The sequence below is a fragment of the Amblyomma americanum genome, chromosome 7 (assembly GCF_052857255.1).
Source record: "Amblyomma americanum isolate KBUSLIRL-KWMA chromosome 7, ASM5285725v1, whole genome shotgun sequence".
Lineage (NCBI taxonomy): Eukaryota > Metazoa > Arthropoda > Arachnida > Ixodida > Ixodidae > Amblyomma > Amblyomma americanum.
In genome coordinates, this window is record NC_135503.1 from 108877779 (window position 1) to 108903410 (window position 25632).

The following is a 25632-nucleotide window of genomic DNA, read 5'->3' on the forward strand; positions in this document are numbered from 1 at the left end:
CAAATTTCAGTAGCGTATTCAAGTTTGGACCTGAAAAAGTTCTGCAAGCCAGAAGCTTAATATTTTTAGGAGTATGTTTTAATTTACGTCGCAAGAAACAAAGCATAGAGAAAGCGGCTGAACAGATCTCAGAAATAAGAGTGCCCCAGGTTAATCGGCTTTTAAGAGTAATTCGTAGATATTTATATTGTGAAACCTCTCTAATGTGGCTGCGGTGAAGGTAGTATTGATAATGACTAACACTTTTTTCTCGTAACTCTGAGAAGTACACTCTTATCTATATTTAAATCCATGTTCCATTCCTTACACCAGTTTACATATTTTGAGCAAAGATTCTTGAAGCAATTGATGGTCTCCAATTGATGTTATTTCTTTATATAAAACGCAGTCATCTGCGAACAATCTTAATTACACAGACGGAGGTATGGTATCTATTAAATCATTTATATATATTAAAAACAGCAAAGGTCCTAACACACTACCCTGGGGAACACCGGAAGTAACAGGAAGGGATTCAGAAAGAGTACCATTCACATCAACACACTGAGCTCTACCACTTAAATATGCTCTGACCAATTCAATAAGATAAAACGGAATACCACGTAACTGTAATTTATAAATGAGCTTTGAATGAGGCACCTTATCAAAAGCTTTAGCCATATCCAAAAAAAGAACATCAATCTGTCCCGAGTTATCCAGCACTGTAAGAAAATCAATAATAGTCGTCAATTGCCTCATCCTCGTCCTTTTCTCGGTAGCGCAGCTTTTTACCTCCACTCGGTGTCCATCTGTCTCTCTGTCTCCCTTCCGTTCATTCTTTTTTCGGCCCCGTGAATTTCTCTTCCCTTTGGAGTGGGTGGTCCTCCCCTTGTTTTGTGTACAATCGGTGTTCCTGGCTAGTCCGGGTGCCACAACTGGTTTCTCTTTTTTTCGCAGGCGCGGTGCGCTCACGTAGGAGTCTGCATTCCTCCGGCCACTAATTCGGAGAAAGTGCATTCAGTCCGAGCGTCGAAGCAGTCAGCGCAACGAATCGAAGGAATGTTTTTCCTTTGGCTGGGCGAGCAATATGTTCGTCGGCGGCATGGTGACACTAGCTAGCGAGGCGCTGGAACACAATCTATGAACACTTTCACCTATTCTCTTCCAAGCTGCATCACCTTTGCAGTATTTCTCGCTGAACTTTACCCAAGCGCAAAAGTATTTAATAGAACTGCAAACCAATTTAATCTAGGCGCCACACAAATTAACCCAAGCGAGAGAGTGGCATTTTCCCACCACCGTCCCGCCCACAGTTAATCGCGGTCTACAAATTTCGAAGATGCGTTATCGACGAGTTGTATTTAACGTAGAGAGACCTAATGATCACATGATAATTATGATCACACTTTTTTGGTCTACTACAACGGGATGGGTATTTATACCACCGTGCACGTCAACCGAAGGAGCCGGTGTATAAAGCGCGCTTTGCTGTCAGCTATTATATAACGGCATTGTCGCAGTTCGCACCATGGCATCACACATGTACCGCGATAAGATGTGCGACACCGTGCTATGGTGATGACTAAGACAAAGTGCCTGTGACTTGCTGGTAGTCCTGTCACATGACTATGTATCACTTGCAACCTAGCGTCATGCATTCTCAGCCTAATTACGAGGGGTGTGCAGACGAAATTTTACTTCGAACCTAATGAGGCTGTTGCTACGACTAGGTAGTTTAATGATGACTCATGATACTATTAAACTTCGAAAGGATGCGGATTTTCCCCACTTATAATAATGGTATCAAATCTCTTTGTTAATTTCGAGTATTAGAAGACTATAGATGTTACGAAACGCTATAGTCACGTGATTTTAAGGAAAAATGAGGGTATTTAGCGACCCAACAAGATTGGTATCGGCAATGACATAGTCTTCCCTGGGAAATACGGCTATCCTTTAAAGGAAAGGTTCTGGCGGAGTCATTTCTCTTGGCTCACGTGACTTTAGAATCATGCCATGTCGTTTTTGCAACTATAGCTATGATGTTGATTATGAAATGCATATGCGTCATAACGAATTGTCGCGTGGTATGGAGCAAGTTTCATTATGAAAGGACATTTTCCCAAGTTTCATTTCATTCTACGAAATGAATCGGTCTATTCACAGTAATAGCTAGCTGCAGTTAGGACCATACTGTAACGTAGTGGTGACGGCAGTCGAAGCAGCGATAAAGACGGACGAAAGGATCTTCTAAAAGAACTGTTTATTGGGCTGACTTGCACCCAAAATGGACTGAATCACTCGGCAGCGGCGAAGCGACAAGCGTGCTCGGCGGTCGTCGAACAGAATGCCCGCCGCTGTCGGCCGTGCTCAATTTAAAGCTGATAGCGAACATTCGAGATAAAGGGCGCAAAGTTACTAGAACATTCCGGAACAACGTAGAATCAGCTTTGCCTGGCTGCGATCAATCGAGATAAATCTAGTCGCGTCTTGCGTCGCAAACAAAGCGATAAGGTGGTGTCGGGGCAGATTTGAAAAACGAACAAACCCTGCAAATATTGGCGGCATTACTCCCCTCTCAAAGAAGCATCGACCCGATGCATTAAAACAAATAATGCGACTAGTAAGGGAAAAAAACAGATCTTGCGAAAATAGAGCATGGAAATGCAGCGGCATTTAGCGCGCATAATACGGCTTCAGACGGACTACATGGACAACTTCTGGTCGTACGCGGCGTCGCTGGGATGCAGTCATTGCGTCAGGGATGTCTTCATAATCCAGTTCACCCAGCCGACGAAGAACCTTGTACGGGCCGAAATAGCGGCGCAAAAGCTTTTCACTCAATCCACGGCGGCGAATGGGCGTCCACACCCAGACTTGGTCTCCTGGCTTGTATTCCGCGTTGCGTCTTCGTAGGTTGTAGCGTCTGGCGTCGGACCGCTGCTGATCTTTGATCCGTAATCGGGCAAGCCTTCGAGCTTCTTCTGCGCGTTGAAGGTAGGCGGCAACGTCGACGTTCTCTTCTTCTGTAACGTTGGGCAGCATGGCGTCTAGCGTGGTCGTGGCCTCCCTGCCATGGACGAGCCTAAAAGGCGTCATCTGGGTGGTCTCCTGCACTGCGGTGTTGTAGGCGAAGACGACGTAAGGCAGGATGACATCCCAGGTTTTATGTTCGGCATCGACATACATAGCGAGCATATCGGTGATGGTTTTGTTCAGGCGCTCGGTCAGTCCGTAGGTCTGCGGATGGTAGGCAGTTGTCCTCCGGTGGCTGGTTTGGCTGTAGCGCAGGATGGCTTGCGTGAGTTCCGCCGTAAATGCTGTTCCTCTGTCCGTGATGAGCACATCGGGGGCGCCGTGTCGAAGAAGAATGCACTCCACGAAAAATTTGGCCACTTCTGCTGCTGTTCCGTTCGGTAGGGCTTTCGTCTCGGCGTAGCGGGTCAGGTAGTCGGTCGCTATGATGATCCACTTATTTCCAGATGTTGACGTTGGAAAAGGGCCAAGCAAGTCTATGCCAATCTGCTGAAAGGGTCTCGAGGGAGGTTCAATGGGGTTCAGAAATCCTGCTGGTCGTGTGGGAGGAGTCTTTCGTCGCTGACAATCTCGGCATGTTTTCAGACAGTCGGCAGACAGTCGGCAGACAGTCGGGGCCAGTAATACTTGTCTTGAATGCGGCGGAGGGTGCGAGTAAACCCGAGATGTCCAGCTGTCGGCTCGTCGTGTGAAGCCTGTAGAACTTCTTCGCGGAGACAAGTACGTACAACAAGGAGGTAGGCTGTTTTGTTCGCTGTAAAGTTCTTCTTCACAAGGACCTCATTCTGCACACAGAAAGAAGACAGTCCTCGCTTGAATGAAGCGGGGGGTGAAGAAACCTTGCCTTCCAGGTACTCGATGAGGCCTTTTAGGTTGGGGTCCGAGCGTTGCTGCTGAGCAAAAGAGCTTGCGCTGATGGGTCCCAGGAAGGCGCCCTCATCGTCGTCCAGCGGCGGTGCATCTACATGGGCTCGTGAGAGGCAATCGGCGTCAGTGTGCTTGCGTCCGGACTTGTAAACGACGGTGACGTCAAACTCCTGGAGACGCAGACTCCATCGAGCGAGTCGGCCAGAGGGATCCTTCAAATTGGCAAGCCAGCAGAGCGCGTGGTGGTCGCTGACCACCTTGAACGGCCGTCCGTAGTGGTAGGGGCGGAATTTTGACGTAGCCCAGATGATGGCAAGGCACTCCTTCTCAGTGGTCGAATAGTTAGCCTCGGCCTTGGAAAGGGAACGGCTAGCGTATGCGATGACCTTCTCCAGCCCGTCACTTTTTTGAACGAGAACGGCGCCTAGTCCCACGCTGCTTGCGTCGGTATGAACTTCAGTATCGGCGTTTTCATCAAAATGCGCAAGGATCGGTGGGGACTGTAAACGACGCTGAAGTTCCTTGAAGGCTTCTGCTTGCGGCGCTTCCCATTTAAACGGCACGTCTGCCTTCGTCAGTTGGGTCAGGGGCTCGGCGATGCGCGAAAAGTTTTTCACAAATCGTCGGTAATATGCGCATAGTCCGAGAAATCTGCGCACTGCTTTCTTATCGGTCGGCGGTTGAAACTGTTCAATAGCAGCTGTTTTCTGCGGGTCTGGGCGTACTCCTTCCTTGCTAACGATGTGACCTAGAAACAGCAGCTCTTCGTAGGCAAAGTGCCATTTCTCTGCTTTCAAGGTTAGGCCAGACGACTTGATTGCGTCTAGTGCTGTTCGAAGTCTTTTGAGGTGCTCTTCAAAGTTCGAGGCGAAGACAACGACGTCATCTAAATATACCAGACAAATCTGCCACTTCAGGCCTGCCAGCACTGTATCCATTACTCGCTGAAACGTCGCTGGTGCGGAACAGAGACCAAATGGCATCACCTTGAACTCAAACAGCCCATCCGGAGTTATGAATGCTGTCTTCTCGCGATCTCTTTCGTCGACCTCAATTTGCCAGTAGCCGCTCTTGAGGTCCACCGATGAGAAATATTTGGCGTTGCAGAGGCGGTCCAGTGTGTCGTCGATGTGGGGGAGGGGGTAGACGTCCTTCTTTGTTATGTTGTTCAAGCGGCGGTAATCCACGCAGAATCGAAGTGCGCCGTCTTTCTTTCTCACTAGAACAACCGGTGCCGCCCATGGGCTGTTTGAAGGCTGGATGACGTCGTCGCGAAGCATTTCTTCGACTTGGTCCCGGATGGCTTGTCGTTCTCGCGGAGACACACGGTAGGGGCTTTGACGGAGAGGTCGGACGTGTTGATCCGTTATAATGCGATGCTTGGCAATTGGCGTCTGTCGCACCTTCGGCGATGTCGAAAAGCACTCACTGTAGTTTTGAAGCAGATTGCGGATCTGGTCTTGTCTGTTCCGGTGCAGGGCTGGGTTGATGTCGAAAGTGGGCGAGTTCTCTTGGTCAGGCGGTTCTTCTGCGGAGGGGTCGGAGAGGGCGAAGGAATCTCGTACGTCAGATATTTCGTCGTAGAAAAGCAATCGTCGTTCCTCTGTTAATATGCCGGTATTCTTCGCTGAAGTTAGTCAGCAGTACTTCGGCCTGGCCATTGCGGAAATGTGCGATGCCTCTTGCGATGCTGATTCCTCGGTCTAGTAGCAATTGCATGTTCCCCTCGATGATGGCTTCAGTGTTTATGGCTTTCGTGGCGCCTACGGTCACGATAACGCTTGAACGGGGTGGGACGCTCACTTCTTCCTCCAGGACACTTAGGACAACGTGATTTTCTCGAGTATTCATCGAAGCGATGGCTTCGTCCGTCGAAAGCGTGATCAGCTTGGATCGCAGGTCGACGATCGCCTGATGCTCATTAAGGAAATCCATACCCAAGATCACTTCGCGGGAGCATTGCGGTAGCACAACAAAGGTCGCAGGATAGGTATGTCATTTGACAGTCACTCGCGCTGTGCATCGTCCGGATGGGGTAATGAGGTGGCCCACAGTGGTGCGAATTTGTGGGCCGTCCCAAGCTGTTGTGGCTTTTCTCAGCTGCGCAGCGAATGTTCCATTCATCACCTAGTAATCGGCTCCTGTGTCGACTAGAGCGGTAACTTTCCGGCGGTCGATAGTCACTTCTAAGTCGGAGGTCCTGGCTCTTGCATTGCATGTCGCTCTCGGCGTCGGGTCACGGCTTCGTCGCGTATGCGAGTCGCGGGTGGGGCGTGTGGTCGAAGCTCTTCTGGGTGGCGCCGTCGTTTTCAAGGTAGCTTGCGTCGTGGTCGAGGTTCTCATTGTGTGCGGCGTCGGTGCAGCGAGTGTCGGTTCTTCATGCGGTGTCGCGGGTGCAGCGTCTTCATGGGGCGTGGTCGGTGGAGGATCTTCGGCGTTTAGCTCGTGAGCAACCTCACCTCCAGAGGTTGCTGCCTTTAGGTTCCCCTACGGGGGCTGGGCGACCTTCCTCGTACCGCGGCTGCGTAGCTGCGGCGTGGCGACGCAAAGCGCGAGGTTGACGGCGATGGTGAGCGCGAAAAGCGGTTCGGCGTGTACTCTTCTCGACGCAGGTACTCGTCGATTTCGTGCGGACGTTGTCCGAAGCGTGGTCGTGGGGCGTTAACGGCAAATCCTCGAAGACCGATACGTCGGTACGGGCAGTGACGAAGAATGTGGCCGGCCTCACCGCAATGAAGCACAACGGCCGGTTGTCGGAAGTCCTCCAGGCGTCGCATTTCCTGGGGCTTGAGCGTCGGTCATAGGCTGGGCGGGCGGGGGCTGGGAGGCGGCATTGTGGAACGATTGGCTCATCTCGGGGAGGACGTGGGGGTTGTCGCTGGGGCTGAGCAGTACTTACTGCAGCGGCGTAGGTCATGGCCTGGGGTTCTGTGGCCGTCGGGGTGCCAAGTGCCTGTTGCACTTCTTCCCGTACCACATCCATCAGAGTCGCTGCTTGTGGCTGTGGGGAAGATGGCAGTAATCGGCGTAGCTCCTCTCGGACGATTTCGCGGATAACTTCCCGCAAGCTGTCGCTGGTGGTGGCCGGCGTGTCCGAACGGATTGCACAGGCAGAGGAAGGGCGATTGTACTGCCGAGCTCGAACGTCGAGGGTATTCTCAATCGTGCAGGCTTCTTGCATAAACTCCTCGACTGTTTTTGGCGGCTGGCGGACGAGGCTTGTAAAGAGTTGTTCTTTTACGCCACGCATTAAAAACTGAACTTTCTTTTCCTCGGTCATCCCGGAATCGGCGCGGCGAAATAGGCGCTTCATCTCCTCGACGTAACTGCGGACGGGCTCATTCGGAAGCTGGATCCTGGACTCGAGGAGTCGTTCGGCTCTTTCTTTCCTCACGACACTGGTGAATACCTTCAATAGTTCTCTCTTGAATAGCTCCCATGTCGTAAGGGACGACTCGTAGTTTTCGTACCACGTGCGTGCGGAGCCATCCAATGAGAAAAAAACGTGTCCAATCTTTTCCGCATCATCCCACTTGTTTAATGACGCCACGCGCTCAAATTGGTCTAACCATTCTTCAGGGTCTTCGCCTAGGGATCCATTGAAAGTTGGCGGCACCCGCGGCTGCTGCAGTATGATCGGTGTCGACATCTTTGGCGAGGTTGCAGTGCTGGTAGCAGCGTCTTTTCGCTGTCTGGTGCGGTCCGGCAGTTTCCCGAACTCAGGCTCCTCTCCCTGGAGACGTCGGCTGGCTCGCTGAGCTGCTGGTTCGTCCTCGAGTGTGAAGCGCTCAGGGCTGCGTTCACGACTTGAAGGGGGCGTCCGGAACATGGAAGTTACCCCGCACCTCCACCAGATGTCACGTAGTGGTGACGGCAGTCGAAGCAGCGATGAAGACGGACGAAAGGATCTTCTAAAAGAACTGTTTATTGGGCTGACTTGCACCCAAAATGGACTGAATCACTCGGCGGCGGCGAAGCGACAAGCGTGCTCGGCGGTCGTCGAACAGAATGCCCGCCGCTGTCGGCCGTGCTCAATTTAAAGCTGATAGCGAACATTCGAGATAAAGGGCGCAAAGTTACTAGAACATTCCGGAACAACGTAGAATCAGCTTTGCCTGGCTGCGATCAATCGAGATAAATCTAGTCGCGTCTTGCGTCGCAAACAAAGCGATAAGGTGGTGTCGCGGCAGATTTGAAAAACGAACAAACACTGCAAATATTGGCGGCAATACAAAGGCGATATGCCACGGTGCGAGCTGCACGACAGTGCCGGTGCGTAATGGCTATCACTTTCGCGCACTCTCACCAAGTGCTGGACGGTGTAATACCCGGCCGACGTGTAACACTGCTGTTCTCATCCGTACGTAGCGCAGAGGATGTCATGAAACTTGCGAACTCATGATGTAGAAGCCATTTCTACATTTGTCTAGTTATTGTCTGCTTTTCATTTAACCTTTAGAATAGGGCGACGCTATCGATTAGGCTAAAGCATTTCATTATCACCGTCATTTTCATAGTGTAATACCGGGAAGCCAGTGCGCAGACGCAGGACAATTACGGGGGGGGGGGGGAGCGTTATTGTTTTGCATCTGCGCTCTGTGGCCTCCCTGTTCCCAGTGCTACAACAATTATCGCCATGCAAACGAATGAAGTACGCTTCATGAATTTAGCGCTCTTTTATGACTCTAGACGGTGGTGGCGTCACCCTGTTCTAAATATGTGTAGTCTCTAATGCCTCTTTTCTGCAAAGCCCATTCTGTACATCGGATCTCGTTTTTATTTGCGGGAATTCCCAGCAATCTTTAAACATAGTTAATTTGACCGTGCGTTCACGAAGAAGGAAGCAATATCATATCGAATGTTTTCTTTCTGAGGAGATGTTGCCGATTCATGCTCTTATGTTCGCGGAAACATAGTTGTAGAGCTGGAGGACGAGGTATTTGGCATGTACTATATTTCAAAAGATATAGCTTGAATCGCCAGGTTAAACGAGGTGGTGGAGTATCGCTGTTTCGTCAAAAACGAATTACAATGGGAACTTCTTGATGAATTTTGTGTTCTCAACGCCCGCTATTAGACACGCTCCTATTCGGCTTATATGTGTTTACTGTGTGCTATTGCGCCGTCCCTCTGCCAATATGAGTGTTTTATTTCCTTTCTGGATTCTCTTCTTGAATTTGTGAATCATTACAAATTCAGTATTGTTCCTCGTGGTGACCTTATATTAAGCTCTTGTCAAACCGCTAGCATTGCGACGCGGAAATTAGTCAGGCTGTTCAATGTTCAGTGCTGTAGGAATACTCCAATTGACCCAATGAGAGTAAGAAAAGAAACAGAGACATTGTTAGATCTTTTCAATACAAATTATAACCAAGATCACTTAACTTCTGCAGTAATAAGTCTAAAAATTAGCGATCACCTGCATATTTTATGCTTGCTAACCTTGCACCTAATTTAAAAAGACTGCAGCGAATTTTTTAATGAAACGAATTCTGGAGCAGCGTACGATAAATTTACCATAATATTAAAACACCCTACACGATACATAATCGCCTACGTCGAGATCGTAAGCCTTGGATCAGCAATGCGCTACTGAACCGGATAAAAAAGGCGACAAAATGTACAGCCACTAAAAACGAAATGTCTAGACGCGTTGAAAACCCTCAGATCTTTTAGAAGCAAACTTACAAAGCAGCTTCGAGTTGCAAAACAACAGTATTATGAGAGTGACGTGACATGTAAGAAATTGTAAACTAATCTAGGAAATATATACCACAACCAATTACCAAACTTCCGGTGGCGTAGATGTTGAGGGAAATAACGCTTTCAATGATTTTTTTCTTCTATTGCCCTGACTTCAATATCTTGCGAAGAGGTACTACTGAGAAATTATTCACACGGGAACTCAATCATATTTTTTAATCTAATTTCAGATGGCGAGGTTTTGGCGGCACGCAACCGTCTTAACAATAGCAAATCTGTGGGAGGTGCAGGTGTTCAGGTAAAGCCAGTTAAATTTGTTATTCTCGATATATCGAACTGCCTGGCAGATTTTCAACTCATGTTTAAGGCGTATTCAAACGCAACGAGCAGTCTGAGAGGTTGGCAGTATTTAAAAAAAAGCGATAAAAAAAGACCTTACTATTTCCCAATATATATCCTACCTAACTTCTCAAAAGGGTTTGTAAAAGGCAATTCTCACGCGTGCATGCATGTAATTCATTAATCACAATATTTTAAATTCCGCTCTATTCGGTCTTACGAAGTATTGTCTACTGGCCCTTTTTACTCAAAAATAGTACATATACTAGATAATTTTGAAGAAAAAAAATCGTTATAGGCATATTAATGGATTTTTCGAAAGCTTTCGACAACATCAGTTACAAAACGTTATTCAATAAACAAGAGAGGTATGGCATACGTGGCACAGCCCACTCTTTAACATGTTCTTAAACAGCCAATAGGGCGTAGTATGTAGAAATGAATGGTCTCTCCTCCGCAGTCAAGCACGTCATCCCGGGTGTTCAACAAGGCAGTCTTTTAGGACCCCTTCTTTTCATTCTCTACATCATTGATGTACCACATATATTCAGCTGCGAAATACATTATTTCTGCTGACGACAGCAGACCGTTTTTTTTTCTGGTCATTCAGGCATAGGGCCATTAAAACTGCTAACACAACCTTGGCCGAAATTGACCATTGGGCTTGCAAAACAGCACAAACTTAATGTCATTAAAGCAAAGGCCGTTGTCTTCCACTACCAGAAATAAAGCACTGGAGCTGCATCCTCTGCGGAACTTAGATGGAAATTCACATAGAATACTTAGTCGACAGAAAGTAGCACGGACAATTGGTTGCTTACGCCGAGACTGCTCAGTATTTTCGCTTTCCATTAACATTCTCCATTATAATTCACTCTTTTCATCTCTTAACTATTGCTCATTAGTAGGAGCAACAAGAACAGCAGAAGACAGCACAAAGTAATGCTTCAAAAAAGAGCTACCAGATTAATTTATAAAGCATCACAGCTCGCGCATGCAGGACCAATATATAACGCACACAGGACCAATGTTTAAGCAGCTAAAATGATTAAAGTGACACCTTTTTTTGAGTACAGGCTTATGCGAATATAAAAACAAGGCATCACTAAAAAGAACACATTAGCACTCATACTGGCGCTGCAAGACTACATAAAAACATACGACACCCACAACTCAGAGTGTTGGCACGTTACGGGGTCCGCGACAAACTATGGCGGGCAGATGTTTCGCTTCAGGCTTCCTAACTTATTAAATCAATACTCAATCAATAGCAGCTAAAATTTCGCACTTACCCTTTTTAAATTAATTCGTGATATGTTTATGTGAGTATATATTCCTGGCGAAACAGTATTCCCGCTTGTGACGTGTTCCTCCGTGTTACTGTTAAGTATTTTCCCTGACTTACCTTGGTGCGTTTTTGTACCCCCCTTTACAATTCTGTTCAATCTCCGCCGGCTGCAGCCGCGGCGGTTAAGATATTAGATAGCAGTTGCCGTGGCCGGCAACATTCGTTTTATTGCTTTTTTATTTATTCATTTAAATAAACCACTAATGTTCAATAGTTATTCATTTATGTAAGCGTGGCTTATTGTCTGCTGTCAAATATCTGGGCAGCCGCCCTGTCAAGCTGCTCTTGGAAGCAGATTTTTAGCGGCTGATCCGTTCGGTGCAACAAAAGAAAAACACATTATATATTATTATTATTAATAATAATAATAACTCAGCGGCACTAGGATTAAATATCTTGGCGTCTGGATTAGACTGATCGGGAAATACTGTAGTCGCTAACTTTAATTGCATGTCTGTTCTTGTATCTCGTTCCCGGACCTCGCCGTGCACCTCTTACAATGTGCGTTTATTCCGTCTTTTGTTTCTTTTTTAATATTTCATTATGTGCCATTAAACCTAGCAACACATCTTCCTTTTCCCTTATATCCGTCTTTATTGATACTTTCGTTCCATCATTGCCAGACCGACCAAGTCCTCTCCTTCTGTGTGCTCACAGCCACCCTCCTACCTTTCCCCTCCTTTTTCTTCCACTTTGAAGCATATCCGCATATCCTTCTGCGCTTCTTCAGCTCGGTTGCTTTTCTTGCTATCGCTGCCAGCTTTCCACGTGCAGGCTCCTCTCGGCATGCACACAGGCAGTACGCGTGTTAGGTTCTACTGCATAGGCCGTGGACGCGGACCCGCTGAAGAATCAGGCGGGTCCCATGGACGTCTCGGAAACCAATGCGAGAAGCTTCTGTTCGGTGACGCTACGGTTTTCTTAGTTTGGTGGGGAGACTGGAGAACGTCGTTGCGAATGGAAAGCGGGAGCCGGAACAGATAGCATGAAAGTGTACACAGCTCCCATCTCGCTTCTAGCCTTGAGAGGAGAAAGCTCGCTCGCCTTCCCACCCCCTTTCTAAAAGAAAAAAAAAAGAAAAAAGGGCGCTCTGAGCTCCCAGAACCGGTAGGGTAGTTCGTACTCCGCAGTTCTTGTCATGTGACTGCGCATCAACCCCTCCCCACTCCCGCACTTAGACACGCTACGTCACCCCCGTCACGTGATTGTGACTCCGTCGCGTTTTTTCGAGCCACGCTTCGTTTGCTAGAGTGACAACAGTTCAGTTGGAGTCCAGCCACTCCCGTTCCAAAATGGCGCACGTGTTTGTGAAATGGCAAGAAGAAAAATGGGATGTGTACGCGATCCGCGCCTTAGACGCTGACGTTGGTATGCAGCTTCTAGCAAAAGAAAGCGCCATAGAAGAACTGCGGGGCATTATGGTGATGGTTGAATGGGAAGTATAGTGAACTAGAGTATTCTAGTACACTATAATGGGAAGCCAGCCAGCCACCAGCGTCGGCAATCCTTCTGGGTTTCGGTGTCATCATTTACTTTTTGGTCACATTTGTGAATGACTCTATCATAATTTAGTGCTTCGCATGAAATGCAGGCACGGAGCGCGCAATGGAGCGGCAAAGAACGCGGCTTGCTCTGGAAGCAGAAGTAGGCGCCGTCCCGAACACTCCCGAGACCGAGACCGAGAGCGGAACGCAGCCGCCAACCAAGAGACAAAAAGTAAGTGTGGTTTTCGTCATCCCCAACATTCTCTTCACCTATTTTGCTTCGGTAACCTTTAACGCTATAATATATGGCGAACAAAGCATGCTGCTTGCCTGAGAAAGAACATAAATTCAATGTTGAAGGAAGTAGACAACCATTTTTTTTCAGGAATGGTAAGCAATGTGGACATACGATGAACAAAACATTGCTACTGGCTAACGGCTTGAGCGGGTAAATCGCGATGAGTGGAGGTTAACCCTCGACACCGACAGCAGAGTGACCGCTCGGATAAGGGATATCATCGTCATCAGCCGGACTATACCCACTCCACGGCGAAAGCCTCTCACATATTCCTCCAATTAACCCGGTCCTATGCTAGCTGCATCCACTTGACCCCTGCTAAATTCTTTGATTCCTAAGGAAGAAAAGCGTAGCACGGGGCGGCAGAAAATTAGGTGGGCGGATGAGGTTAACAGATTATGTAAAGGTGAGCAAAAGTTCGAGCTAACATGTAATACAGACAAATGAAATATTTGTAACTCTTCAAGAGCATGCCTTAAGGAAAGATAGAATGTTTTGCTGGCGGCCAGCTGAAATTCCGGGCCGAAATTCGCCTTCTCATTGTCTACTTAGGATGCCATAAAAACAGCTTTCCTGCAGTTTTTTGTGGCAATGATTCTGCCGGCAAAGCTCGTTTTCACCATTGCTGGAAGCAGTTCTAGACTGACCTAACTCTTTGCCAGCGGTCGACTGCAGCTTAAAAGTAGTTCAACCGTTATTTCTTCCGGCCATCTGCGGCTAGTGAGAACATCGGATTGCTAATTTTAAATTACTATTGCGCCTGGAGGCAGCGAAGACTGAAAGAATGAATAATAGTCTGCACCAACTACCATAAAACGTTCAGCATAGTGGCCTCTGCGGTCGGAGCATTGCTGAGCAGTCTTAAGGCAAGCTCAGAGTTTGCACTTCAATGACGAAAATGTGTACTGGGGCATTTTACTGTCATCTCAAGTAAATTTAAAGAATGTAAGTAATTGATACATTGTAAGATTTCTTTTCATACATTAGTTTCTCCATTTTTCCTCTTTTTTTGTCAGAGATTAAGTGGCTAAAAGAAAGCACCCGAAATGTTATAACCTGCAGGGTATCGTGCTGCATTTTGGAAAAGTTCGTGATAATCGGAACTTTAAAACTCTCGGCTGTGGCGCATGCAATACGAAGACAATTGTGTCTTCGTATTGTCTTCGTAATATTCAGTTAAGTTTGTATGTTTATTTGTGGTAAATGGATTAGGCGGTAATGGCATGTGAAATGCACATTTGGTTCTTCCACTCATTAACCAGTTAGGTTTCTATGTTCCTTTGTGCTCCACTTAAATGGGTGAAATGGTAATGGCAGTAAAATGAACATTTTTGCTTCTTCCACTCTTTTTCATGATTACCTCTTTGCATAGATGTTGCTTGTGGTCTTGAACCACAATCCGAGCCAAAAGCAAGGACCTGATTCCTTGAAACTGAATTCAGAGCTTGTGCAATGCTACAACTGCTCTACACTTGGTTTTGCTTTTATTTTTTCAGAGTACACATGCTCCAAGTTTCCTGGAGTGTCGGGACAACCGTTTAGATACAGCCTTTCCTTCATGGTCTCCCGAGAAATCAAATGACATCGTGGACAGTTTGTAACGATATTTGTTACCGTTTTAAAATAAATTCTCAAAACTCATACCTGATCAATGTACTCTGCGGCATTAATCTATTTTCTGGTGATCATATGGAGGCATTCACGGAGTACTTTACTGTTGATTAAAGATACAGACCGCACTAGTACTACCGTTATGCGCTTATATCACATCCACATCGCAAAATTTTACATCACACCCACATCGCAAAATAAGATATCACATCCACGCCACAAAATCGAAGCTTACATCCACACCAGGAAATGTGACCTCAAATCCACATCACAAAATCGGAAATCACATCCAAATCTAAAAATCGGACATCACATCCACATCAGGAAATCGGACAAAATCGGATGTGAATCCACATCAGGAAATCGGACATCACAACCACATCAAGAAATCGGACATCACATCCACATCAGGAAACCGGACACCACAACCACATCAGAAAATCACATCACATTCACATCACAAAATTGGACATCACATCCACATCAGGAAACCGGACCTCACATCCACATCAGGAAATCGGACCTCACATCTACATCAGGAAATCGGACATCACACACACCTCAGGAAATGAGACATCACATCCACATCAGGAAATGAGACATCACATCCACATCAGGAAATCGGACCTCACATCCACATCACAAAATCATGCATCACATCCACATCACAAAATCTGACATCACATCCACATCACAAAATCGGACATCACATCCACATCACAAAATCAGACATCACATTCACATCACAAAATCAGACACCACATCTGCATCACAAAATCGGGCCTCACACCATCACAAAATCGGCTTCAAATTAGCTGCAGACTTTCCACAAAACATCGTTAACAAAAATCCCTCAAGTGGATTCATCATATCCTCATCAGACGTTTATTCAGCACGTGCACATCAGACAATCGGCGGCAAATTTTCTGGAAACATTCTACAAAACATCATCACAACTCTTCACCAGAAACTCCTCAGAGGATGCATCATATCCTCATCAGACAATTAGTCAGCACGTGCACATCAGAAAATCGGCGGCAAATTTTCTGGAAACATTCCACAAAAAATCATCACAAGTCTTCACCAGAAACTCCTCAGAGGATGCATCATATCATCATCAGACGATTAGTCAGCACGTGCACATCAGACAATCGGAGGCAAATTTTCTGGAAGGTTTCGACAAGGCCTCCACACAAAGATCAACATGAACACCACAGAAATTGTTTTGTGTGATGCGAATGAGCAATAAAGATTCTGCAGAAACTCCATAATTTTTTTTGTAAGGGCAAGCTCATTATACTGATGCTGTGGTTGAGGCAGGAGCACACTGCAGTCAAAAATTGAAAATTCGAAAATAATATTGATGTGTATGTCAACTTGAAGTGAAGGCATAAGATGATGCGCACATCCAGTGGCAGTGCAAAGACTACGTGGCTACATGGCAGCCAATAGCTATATTAATAACCTTGTCTGTGTGTGTGCCTATGTTCTGCATTTGATTTAAGCTGAACCGTAGAGCAAGCCATAGCACATGCTTTGAATTATGCCCCATGGCTCCTATTTCTTGCTTTCCCCTGATAATACCATTTGATTATTCTGCACAACTCAAACATTGCCACACTAGCTGGTGTTGCGTACTATGCCATAGGGATGAGTTAACTAAAATAAAAAACTGAGGCTAGTGCAAGAAGAAAAAGTTCTTTTTGAAGTGTCACGAACTTATTTATGGCGGCTACATTTCAGATCCCTGCTGGTCAAAATGGTTTATGGTTTATGGGGGTTTAACGCCCCAAAGCGGCTCAGGCTATGAGGCACGCCGTAGTGAAGGGCTCCGGAAATTTCGACCACCTAAGGCTCTTTAACGTGCACTGACATCGCACACTACACGGGCCTCTAGAATTTCGCCTCCATCGAAATTCGACCGCCGCGACAGGGATGGAACCCGTGTCTTTCGGGTCAGCAGGCGAGCGCCGTAACCACTGAGCCACCGTGGCGGCTTAAAAAAGAGTAGAACCATTTCGTGCCTAGTAAAAGCTATCGGTTTTCGAAAACAAGAAATAAAGGTGGAATTCGCGAAGTTCTACGATGTTCCTAGGAAATGTCGCCTGGTTCTGTGACATTTTTCCTCTCTCGCGGGGAAATATTTTACTAAAGGACACTTTCACTCAGTTTTCGTAGCGGAAAGAGCTTCCGATGGTAACTAAAAGAATTGAGCATAACTGTGCCAATTCCGTGATGGTAGAAATGTGCGCTGTCCTTGAATTCCTACAGTTTTCGAGCCATTCATGTTATTTTTGTGAAAGGGGGTTCCAAATATGCGCGCACAAAGTTTGATTTTCTTAACAGTACTTGAGCATAGTGCTTGCCTGAAAGGCTTTTTTAGTCGTCTGCGTAAGAACTTTCCCACAACCGAATTGAATACAAATATTACGAATGTTAAGAAAATTACGAATGTTTGCACACCCTACATTTTTTCAAAAGGGTGTCCAGCGGCCTATTTATGCGGGCGAAGGGGTATGGGAAGAGGCTATCATTCTAGAATGGCCGTTTTTGAGGGGAAGTCGCAGAGGGTCCTAACTATAAATTTGCGGTTGATCTGGGGAGAGCTCTAACCTGTGTAGTGGCAATTGCGTGACTAGCATGTAAAGGTGGCCAGCACCATCGGTGACCGGGCGTCACCAGAAGAAACGTTTAATGGTATGTTTCGCTCAATTTAGGCGATTAATTTGCTGTGCTTTGACGTTGTGTTCCTTTATTTACAACTTCATATTGGGCATTCCATTTCGCCTCTCGTGATACGACCCGCGAACAGTCCGCATCACATGCGCTGTCTTCGCAAGGGCGAGCGCCTCTGAATGTTCATTGAAAGCATAGCTCAGTCATCGCAGACTCTTGTTCTTAAATGTCCGCGGTATATTGCACCGTTTAAAACTTGGAAATAACACGACTGCAGGAGTTCTCGTTTCGGAATTCTAACTACAGTTTCTACTGCTAATCGGTCTGTGCTGAAGAAAGGATAAAGTTTTAATGTCAACTGGAAATTATATAAAGAAGACATTTTAAGCTGAAACGACCGTAAATTTGAAAAAGATGGTTTGGTTTGGTTTGGTTTATGGGGATATAACGTCCCAAATCGACTCAGGCTATGAGCGACGCCGTAGTGAAGGGCTCCGGAAATTTCGACCTCCTGGGGTGGTTCTTGCACTGACATCGCACAGTACACGGGCCTCTAGAATTTCGCCTCCATCGAAATTTGACCTCCACGGCCGGGATCGACCCCACTCCTTTCGGGCCAGCAGCCGAGCGCCATAACCACTCAGCCACCGCGGCGGCTGAAAAAGATGGTACTGATAACATATACTCACTACATTTGTGTAAAATACCATTTAAAGAGAAGCTGAAGCACTTTTCGAAAAAAAAATGAGTTCTTTACGTCATTTTGTAGCTTTTAGTCCGCAGAAACAGAATATCTCATTCAAAAAGAGCGCAAAAAAATGCAAACAGCTGTTTTTAGAAGAAAACGCGCCCCATCGCCTCAGGGCGCCGAGCGAACGCCGCTCTTGCCCGCGATTGGTCGGGACCGTCGTGACGTCATCCACGGGGATCTTCAGCTGGCACCGACGGCTTTGGTGCGCAGCGCGTTGCTTCAGCGGGCTTTTAAGGACTACGTTCTGGAAATTATGAATAATTCAAGCAGTTTTGAACCGCTTGGACTTTCACCATGCATGTTCGAGCCATGAGCAGCTTCAGAAAACGGCGGAATGAACGATGCTCCGGAGTGCGCCGGCAGCGAATGTCAAGTGGCGACGTTTTCACGTGTTGGAAATCTCGACTGGATGGATGGGTGGATGACAGCTTTTATTTCCACCGGAAATGGAGACCCCTTACTACTCACCGCCCCCGACATGCAGTCCTGGAAGGCGGGGGCCGGAGCCTCCGTGACTAAAGGCTAACAAATAGATTTTGCCTCTTCGCGGCGGCAGCCGCCAGGCGGATTGTCTTGTTTCTGCCGAGCGGGTTCTTCGCTGCGCAGCAGGGCTTCCCAACTTTCTCTGTTATCAATATCTTCGTCGACTCCGGTGTAGACAGCGCATTCCCATAATCTTTGTTTCCGGGCAACTGTGGAACCGCCGGACTGTCGGAATTTGAACGAGCGCGCGCAAACCTATTCCAAAATTGCTGAGAACTGCAGACTAATCAGAAAACTGGTGCCACCGCCTGATAAGAAGCTAAGCAAGCCGGAAATTTCGGAGCTCGCAGTGTTGCTCATCAAAACTAGTATGCTGCGAGATATAGTTGCTGCTGCTGTGTATCGAGATAACCAGCAGAATTACTTGTGGCAGATATATGCATACCGCTGCTCGACCACTTTGCCGTTGTGACTCAAGGAGAAATTTGTATGAATTCTGGCGCCATCGTCGATGGTCAGCCATGACCAAGCGCTCATGAATGCAAATGTTTGCTATGCTCAAGTATACTGGGCTTATATAATCGCTTTTTGTTCAGTTAGGTGCAGCTGCGTGTGCTGCACGCTGATGAAAGATTGAGAGGATTGTGCTGCCATGAGGTGCAAGCAATCAGGAAAAAGGCAAAAGGCACACAGTGCTTAACGAGCTCAAAAGAGTTCAAGACTGTGTGCCTCAAATACAGTGTTGGAAGTGGCCTTAGCTCAGCACGGATGTGAACCAGCTGGAAAAGGCAAAGAGTTTACAAAGAGGTAAGAAAGTAATATAACGAAAAGAGAAATATTGATGCACATATTTTGTGCAGACAGTTTCGGCATGCTGCGTACCACCAGATTGTCTGGTTAACGTGGAAGAGGCAGGGAGAACAACCGACGGATTCTACCAAGCAGTGTGCTGAGCGCTGTTCGAAAAGAATACCATACCAAAACCGGTTTATATACAGACCTCAGGCATTACACGGAACGCCCGAAGGAGAGGAAGTAAACGGCACTGGCAGAAGATTACGTTGATGTGTGGTTCACCAAAGCGCGGGCCGCAGAGAAGCAGGCGCAGCCGGACGGCCGCCGACACTCCGTGAATGGCGTCACTTCCGCCAGTTCTCCCGCTCTGCCGTCCCCCCACCACGCGCTTCCGGAAGCGACGAGGGCGTGCCGGTGGCGGGTTTTTAAGAAGCGATTGCAGCTCTGCTTGCGGATAGAATCGGGAAAAAAATTACACCATGATCTCAAGTTCCTTTCTTCCCAACCACAGCGTTTCATGCGATTTGAAAACCGTTTCAGCTTCCCTTTAACTGCATCGTATCGGCCTCGTTTAGCCATCTTATGAAGCAAAATCTTTTGTAAACATCGGCGACATTTAAAGCCACTGAATCGGAAAGCAAACAAAAGTACGCAGGAATTGAGAAAAAAAGTTTTCAAAAGGCAACTATTGAAACAAGACTTGTTGGTTCAAAGGAAACACTTCGCTGGCACATACGAAGGGAAATATTGTTGAGAAATAAATCACTCGCTTTGAGAACGTACAAAAATTTTCTAAAGGTTCGTTTAGCGACGCATACGTAAAATATATACTCTTGACCAGTAATACGCGATACTAATGCTTGGAAAGGCGGCGAGGCCTACGACCACGTCGCACCCATCATGTACCGTAATAAATCACTCCTTCAACCATCACAGCGTCGCGATCTGCAGTGGTCCGGAACGGCCTTTCCTGGAGTCGGGCACTATGCCTTCCCTCCAAGGCAACAACTCTGCAGCACCCAAAAGAGCTGTCACTTCCGTTTCTGCAGAAGTCGAAGAGCTGCACCCGGTTCCTCTGGCCGTTCCTGTTGTGGCGGTAGCCAAGTTCTCAATCGTCGCAGAGACAGGTGCTGCGGTGAGAGGAAGTTCTCCGGTTTGGCTGGGGGCCTCTACGTCATTCTTCGCTTCCGGACTATCTGGCTCGCTAGCAGTGGTCATGCTTTGCTTGCTTGGGTGCAGTCTTGTTGGGAACCACGAGCCGTCGCCAAGGCTGCTGAAGACTGGTAACAGCCAGAACGCTGTCTTCGGACCGAAAACCTGCAGGTTCAATATGCGATACAGCCCGTAAACAACTTTTACCCTTGACGAACTGTTATCAACGGTAAACAGTCAGAGCCCACCGCCCTCCCCGCTTTCGGAATGCATTTTTACCTTTGAAGCAGGTGATCCGGCTGTATAGCTAATAAACTTAGCGTAGCTGAACTAATTTCGCGTTACCAGCAGTTTGATTGGATAAACGTTTTATAGGCTTACCTCCACAATATTCCTGTAAGTCCCGACGTCGAACGAATCACCCTTCTGCTTGAACGTGGGCGGCCGCATGGACTCTATGGTGGTACGATTGCGGACAACGAACGATAGGTGCATGACGAGGAAGCCTGAGATCATCACAAACATCGAGCAGCCCACGATCAGCAGGAAGTTGATGTGCCGCGAACGGTGCAACAGGCTGCGGTGCGGTTGCTTGGCGTGCAGGTATGTCGACACGCTGGCCGCAACGTAGCCACTCAGCAAAGCGACGTAGAACAGCGTGAGGAGGAAAGTCTTGTAGGTACTGAAGCAGACGCAGCTGTTGAACCACGGGCAGTGGTGGTCCAGCTTTAGTATGCACCTGCGGAGAGCGACGTATGCCATGTTTATCCATGTTTATGTGCTTCCAAAAAGCTGATGATGACTATGGATTCTTATGGCGCAAGAACACCTATGGCCAAAGAGCGCCATGGCACAAGGAATTTTCGACTGCTCAAGGTGGGGTCAAGGACCCATTTCTCAAGCATTTCGCCACAAATAAGCAGAATACCAGACCAGGGGAAAGCTTGTACCCATTGTATCACTGGTGGGTACCTGGCGGCACTGGGGATCGAGCCCCGCACCTCCCGCATGCGAGGCGGATGCTCAACAACTTCGCCACCGCTGCGGTCCCAAAAGCGTCAGCTTTTACCCGGCGAGTGCAGCAAAGAAAAATTGGTAGAGCTGAGCTTAGCGGCACAGCGCATTAATCAGCGAGAGCGGATTGGCATCAGCGGCCGAGAAGTCTGCAAGTGGCTGCAGGCCCCGGTACGGCCGCCTCATGCTTATTTGCGGCTAGGTCAGGAATTCAGGTGATGGCTTTGCGCAATTTACCTTGTGCTGTCTTCAAGAAGAAGAGCTCACACCAAAGGCGCAGCGCACTCTGCGAAGCCGTAAGCGTCAGTAGCGCGGTACTGCTGCTGCTCAAGCGGTTCGGGTTACTGCCTCGGTTGACAGATTCGAAGCCCCCGGTGGGACCGGCTGTCATTCTTTTCAGACCCACAACGGCGTGGTCAAAAACCGTCCCGCCCCTCAATAGGCACCTTTAGCATACCGTGTACCGTGTTGCCGTTACCGTAACCAGAGGACTGGAATCCCTGCCCGCCGGCAATAACCATGCGCTGATTGTCCCCTATGCGGAAGGCTTGCGCGCAGCTGCCGGGTACCTGGCGCCATCTGGCGGCCACTAGACTATCTGCGCATGCGCAGTGACGGCGCGCGGGCTTCCGGTACTCCGGTCACGGTAACGGTAATACGGTACACGGTATCTAATAACTGCGGCGCAGCATTCTTCGCCAAGGTCCGGAGGCCGCGGACACGCCCGCTCCTAATCGCAATGTCGTCGCGGGGCGCGCGGAAGAGAAGGGAGCTGTACCTATAAGTCTCAGTGGCTTTACGTGCGCGAAGAGCGTGCGCGGTGCGAACACCTAAGGGGGAATGTTATGGTGCTACGTTGAGCCTTAGCAATGAAGAAACAAAAATTAATTGGATCTAACCACACTGGGGGGGGGGGGGGGGGGGTGGATGAGCGGGACAGCGGGAACAACGAGCAGCAGTCCTCAAAAGCCGCTGAAAGGCTGGCGGTCTACCCCTCCACGCTGGACTTGCTTCAGTGGCTTCACTGAAGTTTGCCCCATGAGGCCCGTAATGAACCGTAAGAACTACAGCTGTCGCTGGAAAATCTGCTTCGCAATTTTGTATGCGCAAAAGAAGCAGAGGCGGCAAGGACACTGCTGCGCGGGAAGTCATATTTAACCATAAGTTGTGCGTGGCGAACAGAGGCACAGCAGCCATGCACTATCGGGGACGACCAGAGTGCCACCGTGAGAAGATAAAAACAGTACAATATTATTCCACCTGATGAAGTTAATTTCTAGATGCACGGATACCTCAATGACCAGCAGTATTCCCATAGGCGCGACGTTGGGCAGCGACCACTTAATTAACTTCACTGAAACACGTTACAACACCCGACTCCCCTTTCCAGCTGCTCAAATCTGACCAGAACTAGCGTCTAATAATCGAGCCAGAGGTTCGGTTGGGGCCACGCGTTCTGGAGACTTTGGCCATCGATCCTGAGCGCAAGAAAAAAAAAAACACAGGACGGTTAAGGGTATGCAACGCGAATGTCTGAGCGTTAGTTGTGCGGTAGAATGCTAATTTTCACTGTTTTTTTTTGCTCAGAAAGTCTCACAGCCAGAGGTAAATCTGGACTTGCTCAGGACAGCCCTGATAATCTGCAGTTGGTCTCGGTGGTTTTAGAACCAACCACTTCCGCAGCAGAAGCAGACGCCCAAGCCACTATACGTCACCTGTAATCTCCCGTCCGGTGTCCCTTTTTCTTTCCCATCTTCCGTCTCCCTCAACTTATCTAAAAGTGGAGATGTGTTTACCTCTCTCTACTTTGTCGCCAGCCAAACGGGGCAGGTGATGCCACGGAGGACAACGCCGACGGCGAGGCTGACAATTAAGGACGCTTAACGGAGAAACGAGTTAATAAGACATAGCGGTCAAAAATTGGAGCCGATTACCGGCACGTTGCACAGTTTTCAAAAGAGAGAAGAAACTAAGGTACTACACAGCACTAACAAAATTATCAGCATAGTAGTATGTCCTCGTACAAGAAAAGGATAGAGAGCGAGAAAATGCAATTTTTAATGAAACTCCGTTGCGCCATGAGTTACTAAAAGATTGGGCTACCAACGGCTACCGATTGCTAAAACATCCAGCCCGATAAATTAGACTCCGGATATTAACAGAAGTATTGAAGACAAAAAGAGGCGATCAATTGGATGCGGAGGAAATGCTACAGCACTGTTTTTTAACTCGCTAATTTGTTCCAATTCTGATTCTGTTCCACGTCTTATTATATTCATCATCATCATTATCCTGACTACACTCACTGCGGGGCAAAGGCCTCTTCCATAGCTCTCCAATTAACCCTGTCCTGTGCAAGCCGCGGCCAGCTTATCCCAGAACCCTACTTTCTGCCGCCCCCTGCTACGCATGCCTTCTCTTGGAATCCAGTTCGTTACACTTAACGACTGCTGCTTACCTTGCCTTCGCACTACATGCCCTGCCCAATCCGCGTTCTTTTTGATTTCAGCGAACAAACACTAGCTGATGATTTCCTAGTCGAAAGCAACAAGACTCTATTCTTAGCCATTTCTGTTCGTAATCGCTTATTTTATTCATTTTCCTGATCAATACTTAGTCTAGCATCTACCTTCTCGTCTGTGCAAGTGGAGAGGGCCACGAGGTGCGAGGGGAACAGTAGATGGTTGGCAGGTGGAGAGAGGAAATCCTTCTAAACACTACCTCCCATCTCCCACTGTTGGCAGGGGCAGGTTTCAAACAGGCGTCGACGCAGGGCAGTTTTAGTGCTAAAGCATTGCTGCAGACGTACCAACCCAGAGCAAGAATCTTGTCGTCTTTCCTGTCTTGTACTCCGAACTAACCCGAGTTTACCAGAGCTACTCGGGTAAGCTCCGGTAAGTTCGGAGGTGCGTCGCGCAAGCTGCAGCCAATGTGAAGATGGTAACAGGTGGCAGTTAAATTAATGAGGGGTCGCGAGAGGTTGCGCAGGAAAGGCAACATGAGTGCACAATCCCGACTGGTGGCCGCGATAGAAACAGCAACCAGCCTGTGCAGTAGCGCACCGCTTAACCGCTGCGCTACTGCGCTGGTATTGGTATGAGGACTCGCCCCGATCTTTGAGTATTAAATAGAGAATGACCAGTTGCGCATATTGGGGCATTAACCAACTAAAGATATTACGTCATACACTTAAGGCGGAGCTTAAGTGTCCCCTCCAATAGAAGAATGAACACCTGCTTTCACGCGTCTACTCGCCTTACTGCCACTTTTTCGCCTTCATGGCTACCTTAATGCTACCGCATTAAATAATACTGGCAAACGCGGCCTGAGCCTGTTGAGTCATGTGGTCCGGGCATTCCAGAGATCCCAGCGCTATGAAAGAAAGGAATGCAAAGAAAGCCCAATGCTAATCTTAGCTTGCCTTCGGCAGTTGGAACAGTGGTGGGATCGGTCGGGCTTGATCTGCTTGCAGGGCACGCAGAAGCTGACGGCTCCACTCGGGTAGCGGGTAAGCACACCCCTCCTGCTGGCCATAGCGTCTAGCAACGCGTTCTTCTGCTCTTGGTTCTGGGCACACCGTGCGAGGTCGCGGCGTTCGTCCTCGCTGAGCTCAAAGCGACGAGGCACGAGCGGCAGGGGCGTCAAGGTCGTCCGCGCGTACGACCAGAGGCAGAACAGAAGGAGCAGGTGGAAGACGCCGCCCAGCGCGAAGCGTAGCGCGTCCTCCTTGACGAACCTACCACAGAAGACTAGCATGTATGCGTAGTAGGTCTCGCCGAACGACACCACTGCGAACAGGACGGGAAGCCAGCAGACGACTCGTCTGGCGCCGCCGTAGGCGATTCGGATGACTCGGCCGAGCATCTTTACAAAAAGGCTTCTGCTTTCTCAACTGCTCGCGCCGAGTGACCTTCGTTTTCGTCTTCGTAACTCTTATGCAAGTCTACCAGCAATGTTGTTGTTGTTAGCCTATCAAAAGTTGGCACATACCCACACTGGGGGATCGGCCAAGAATCGGATGGCTATTCACCTGAACGCAGTTAACAAAAAGGAAAAGCATGTGGGAGCGCAACACCGGTGAATTTTTCGTCATGAA

At 48.1% G+C, this 25632-nt stretch overlaps 1 protein-coding gene and 1 long non-coding RNA gene across 2 annotated transcripts; one reads left to right on the top strand and one right to left on the bottom strand.

The window, feature by feature from the left end:
- The first annotated feature begins 12743 nt into the window (after positions 1–12743).
- On the top strand, positions 12744–14710 carry LOC144097386 (uncharacterized). Its single transcript, XR_013306998.1, has 3 exons — positions 12744–12791; positions 12864–12988; positions 14551–14710. It is a non-coding gene; the product is annotated as an uncharacterized LOC144097386 (long non-coding RNA).
- Positions 14711–20268: 5558 nt separating this feature from the next.
- LOC144097997 (palmitoyltransferase ZDHHC20-B-like) lies at positions 20269–25400 on the bottom strand. Its single transcript, XM_077630572.1, has 3 exons — positions 24958–25400; positions 20904–21261; positions 20269–20687 (listed from the first exon to the last, which is right to left on the bottom strand). Exons 1-3 carry the CDS (start codon positions 25398–25400, stop codon positions 20301–20303), a joined length of 1188 nt encoding a protein of 395 aa, XP_077486698.1. The 3' UTR covers positions 20269–20300.
- Positions 25401–25632: the final 232 nt, after the last annotated feature.

Coding starts and splice junctions, on each gene's coding strand:
- LOC144097997 (XM_077630572.1), bottom strand. CDS start 25,400: ATGCTCGGCCGAGTCATCCGAATCGCCTACGGCGGCGCCAGACGAGTC. Junction 21,262..24,957: donor CACTGTTCCAACTGCCGAAG/GCAAGCTAAGAT, acceptor CGCTCTCCGCAG/GTGCATACTAAAGCTGGACC. Junction 20,688..20,903: donor CTTACAGGAATATTGTGGAG/GTAAGCCTATAA, acceptor TTGAACCTGCAG/GTTTTCGGTCCGAAGACAGC.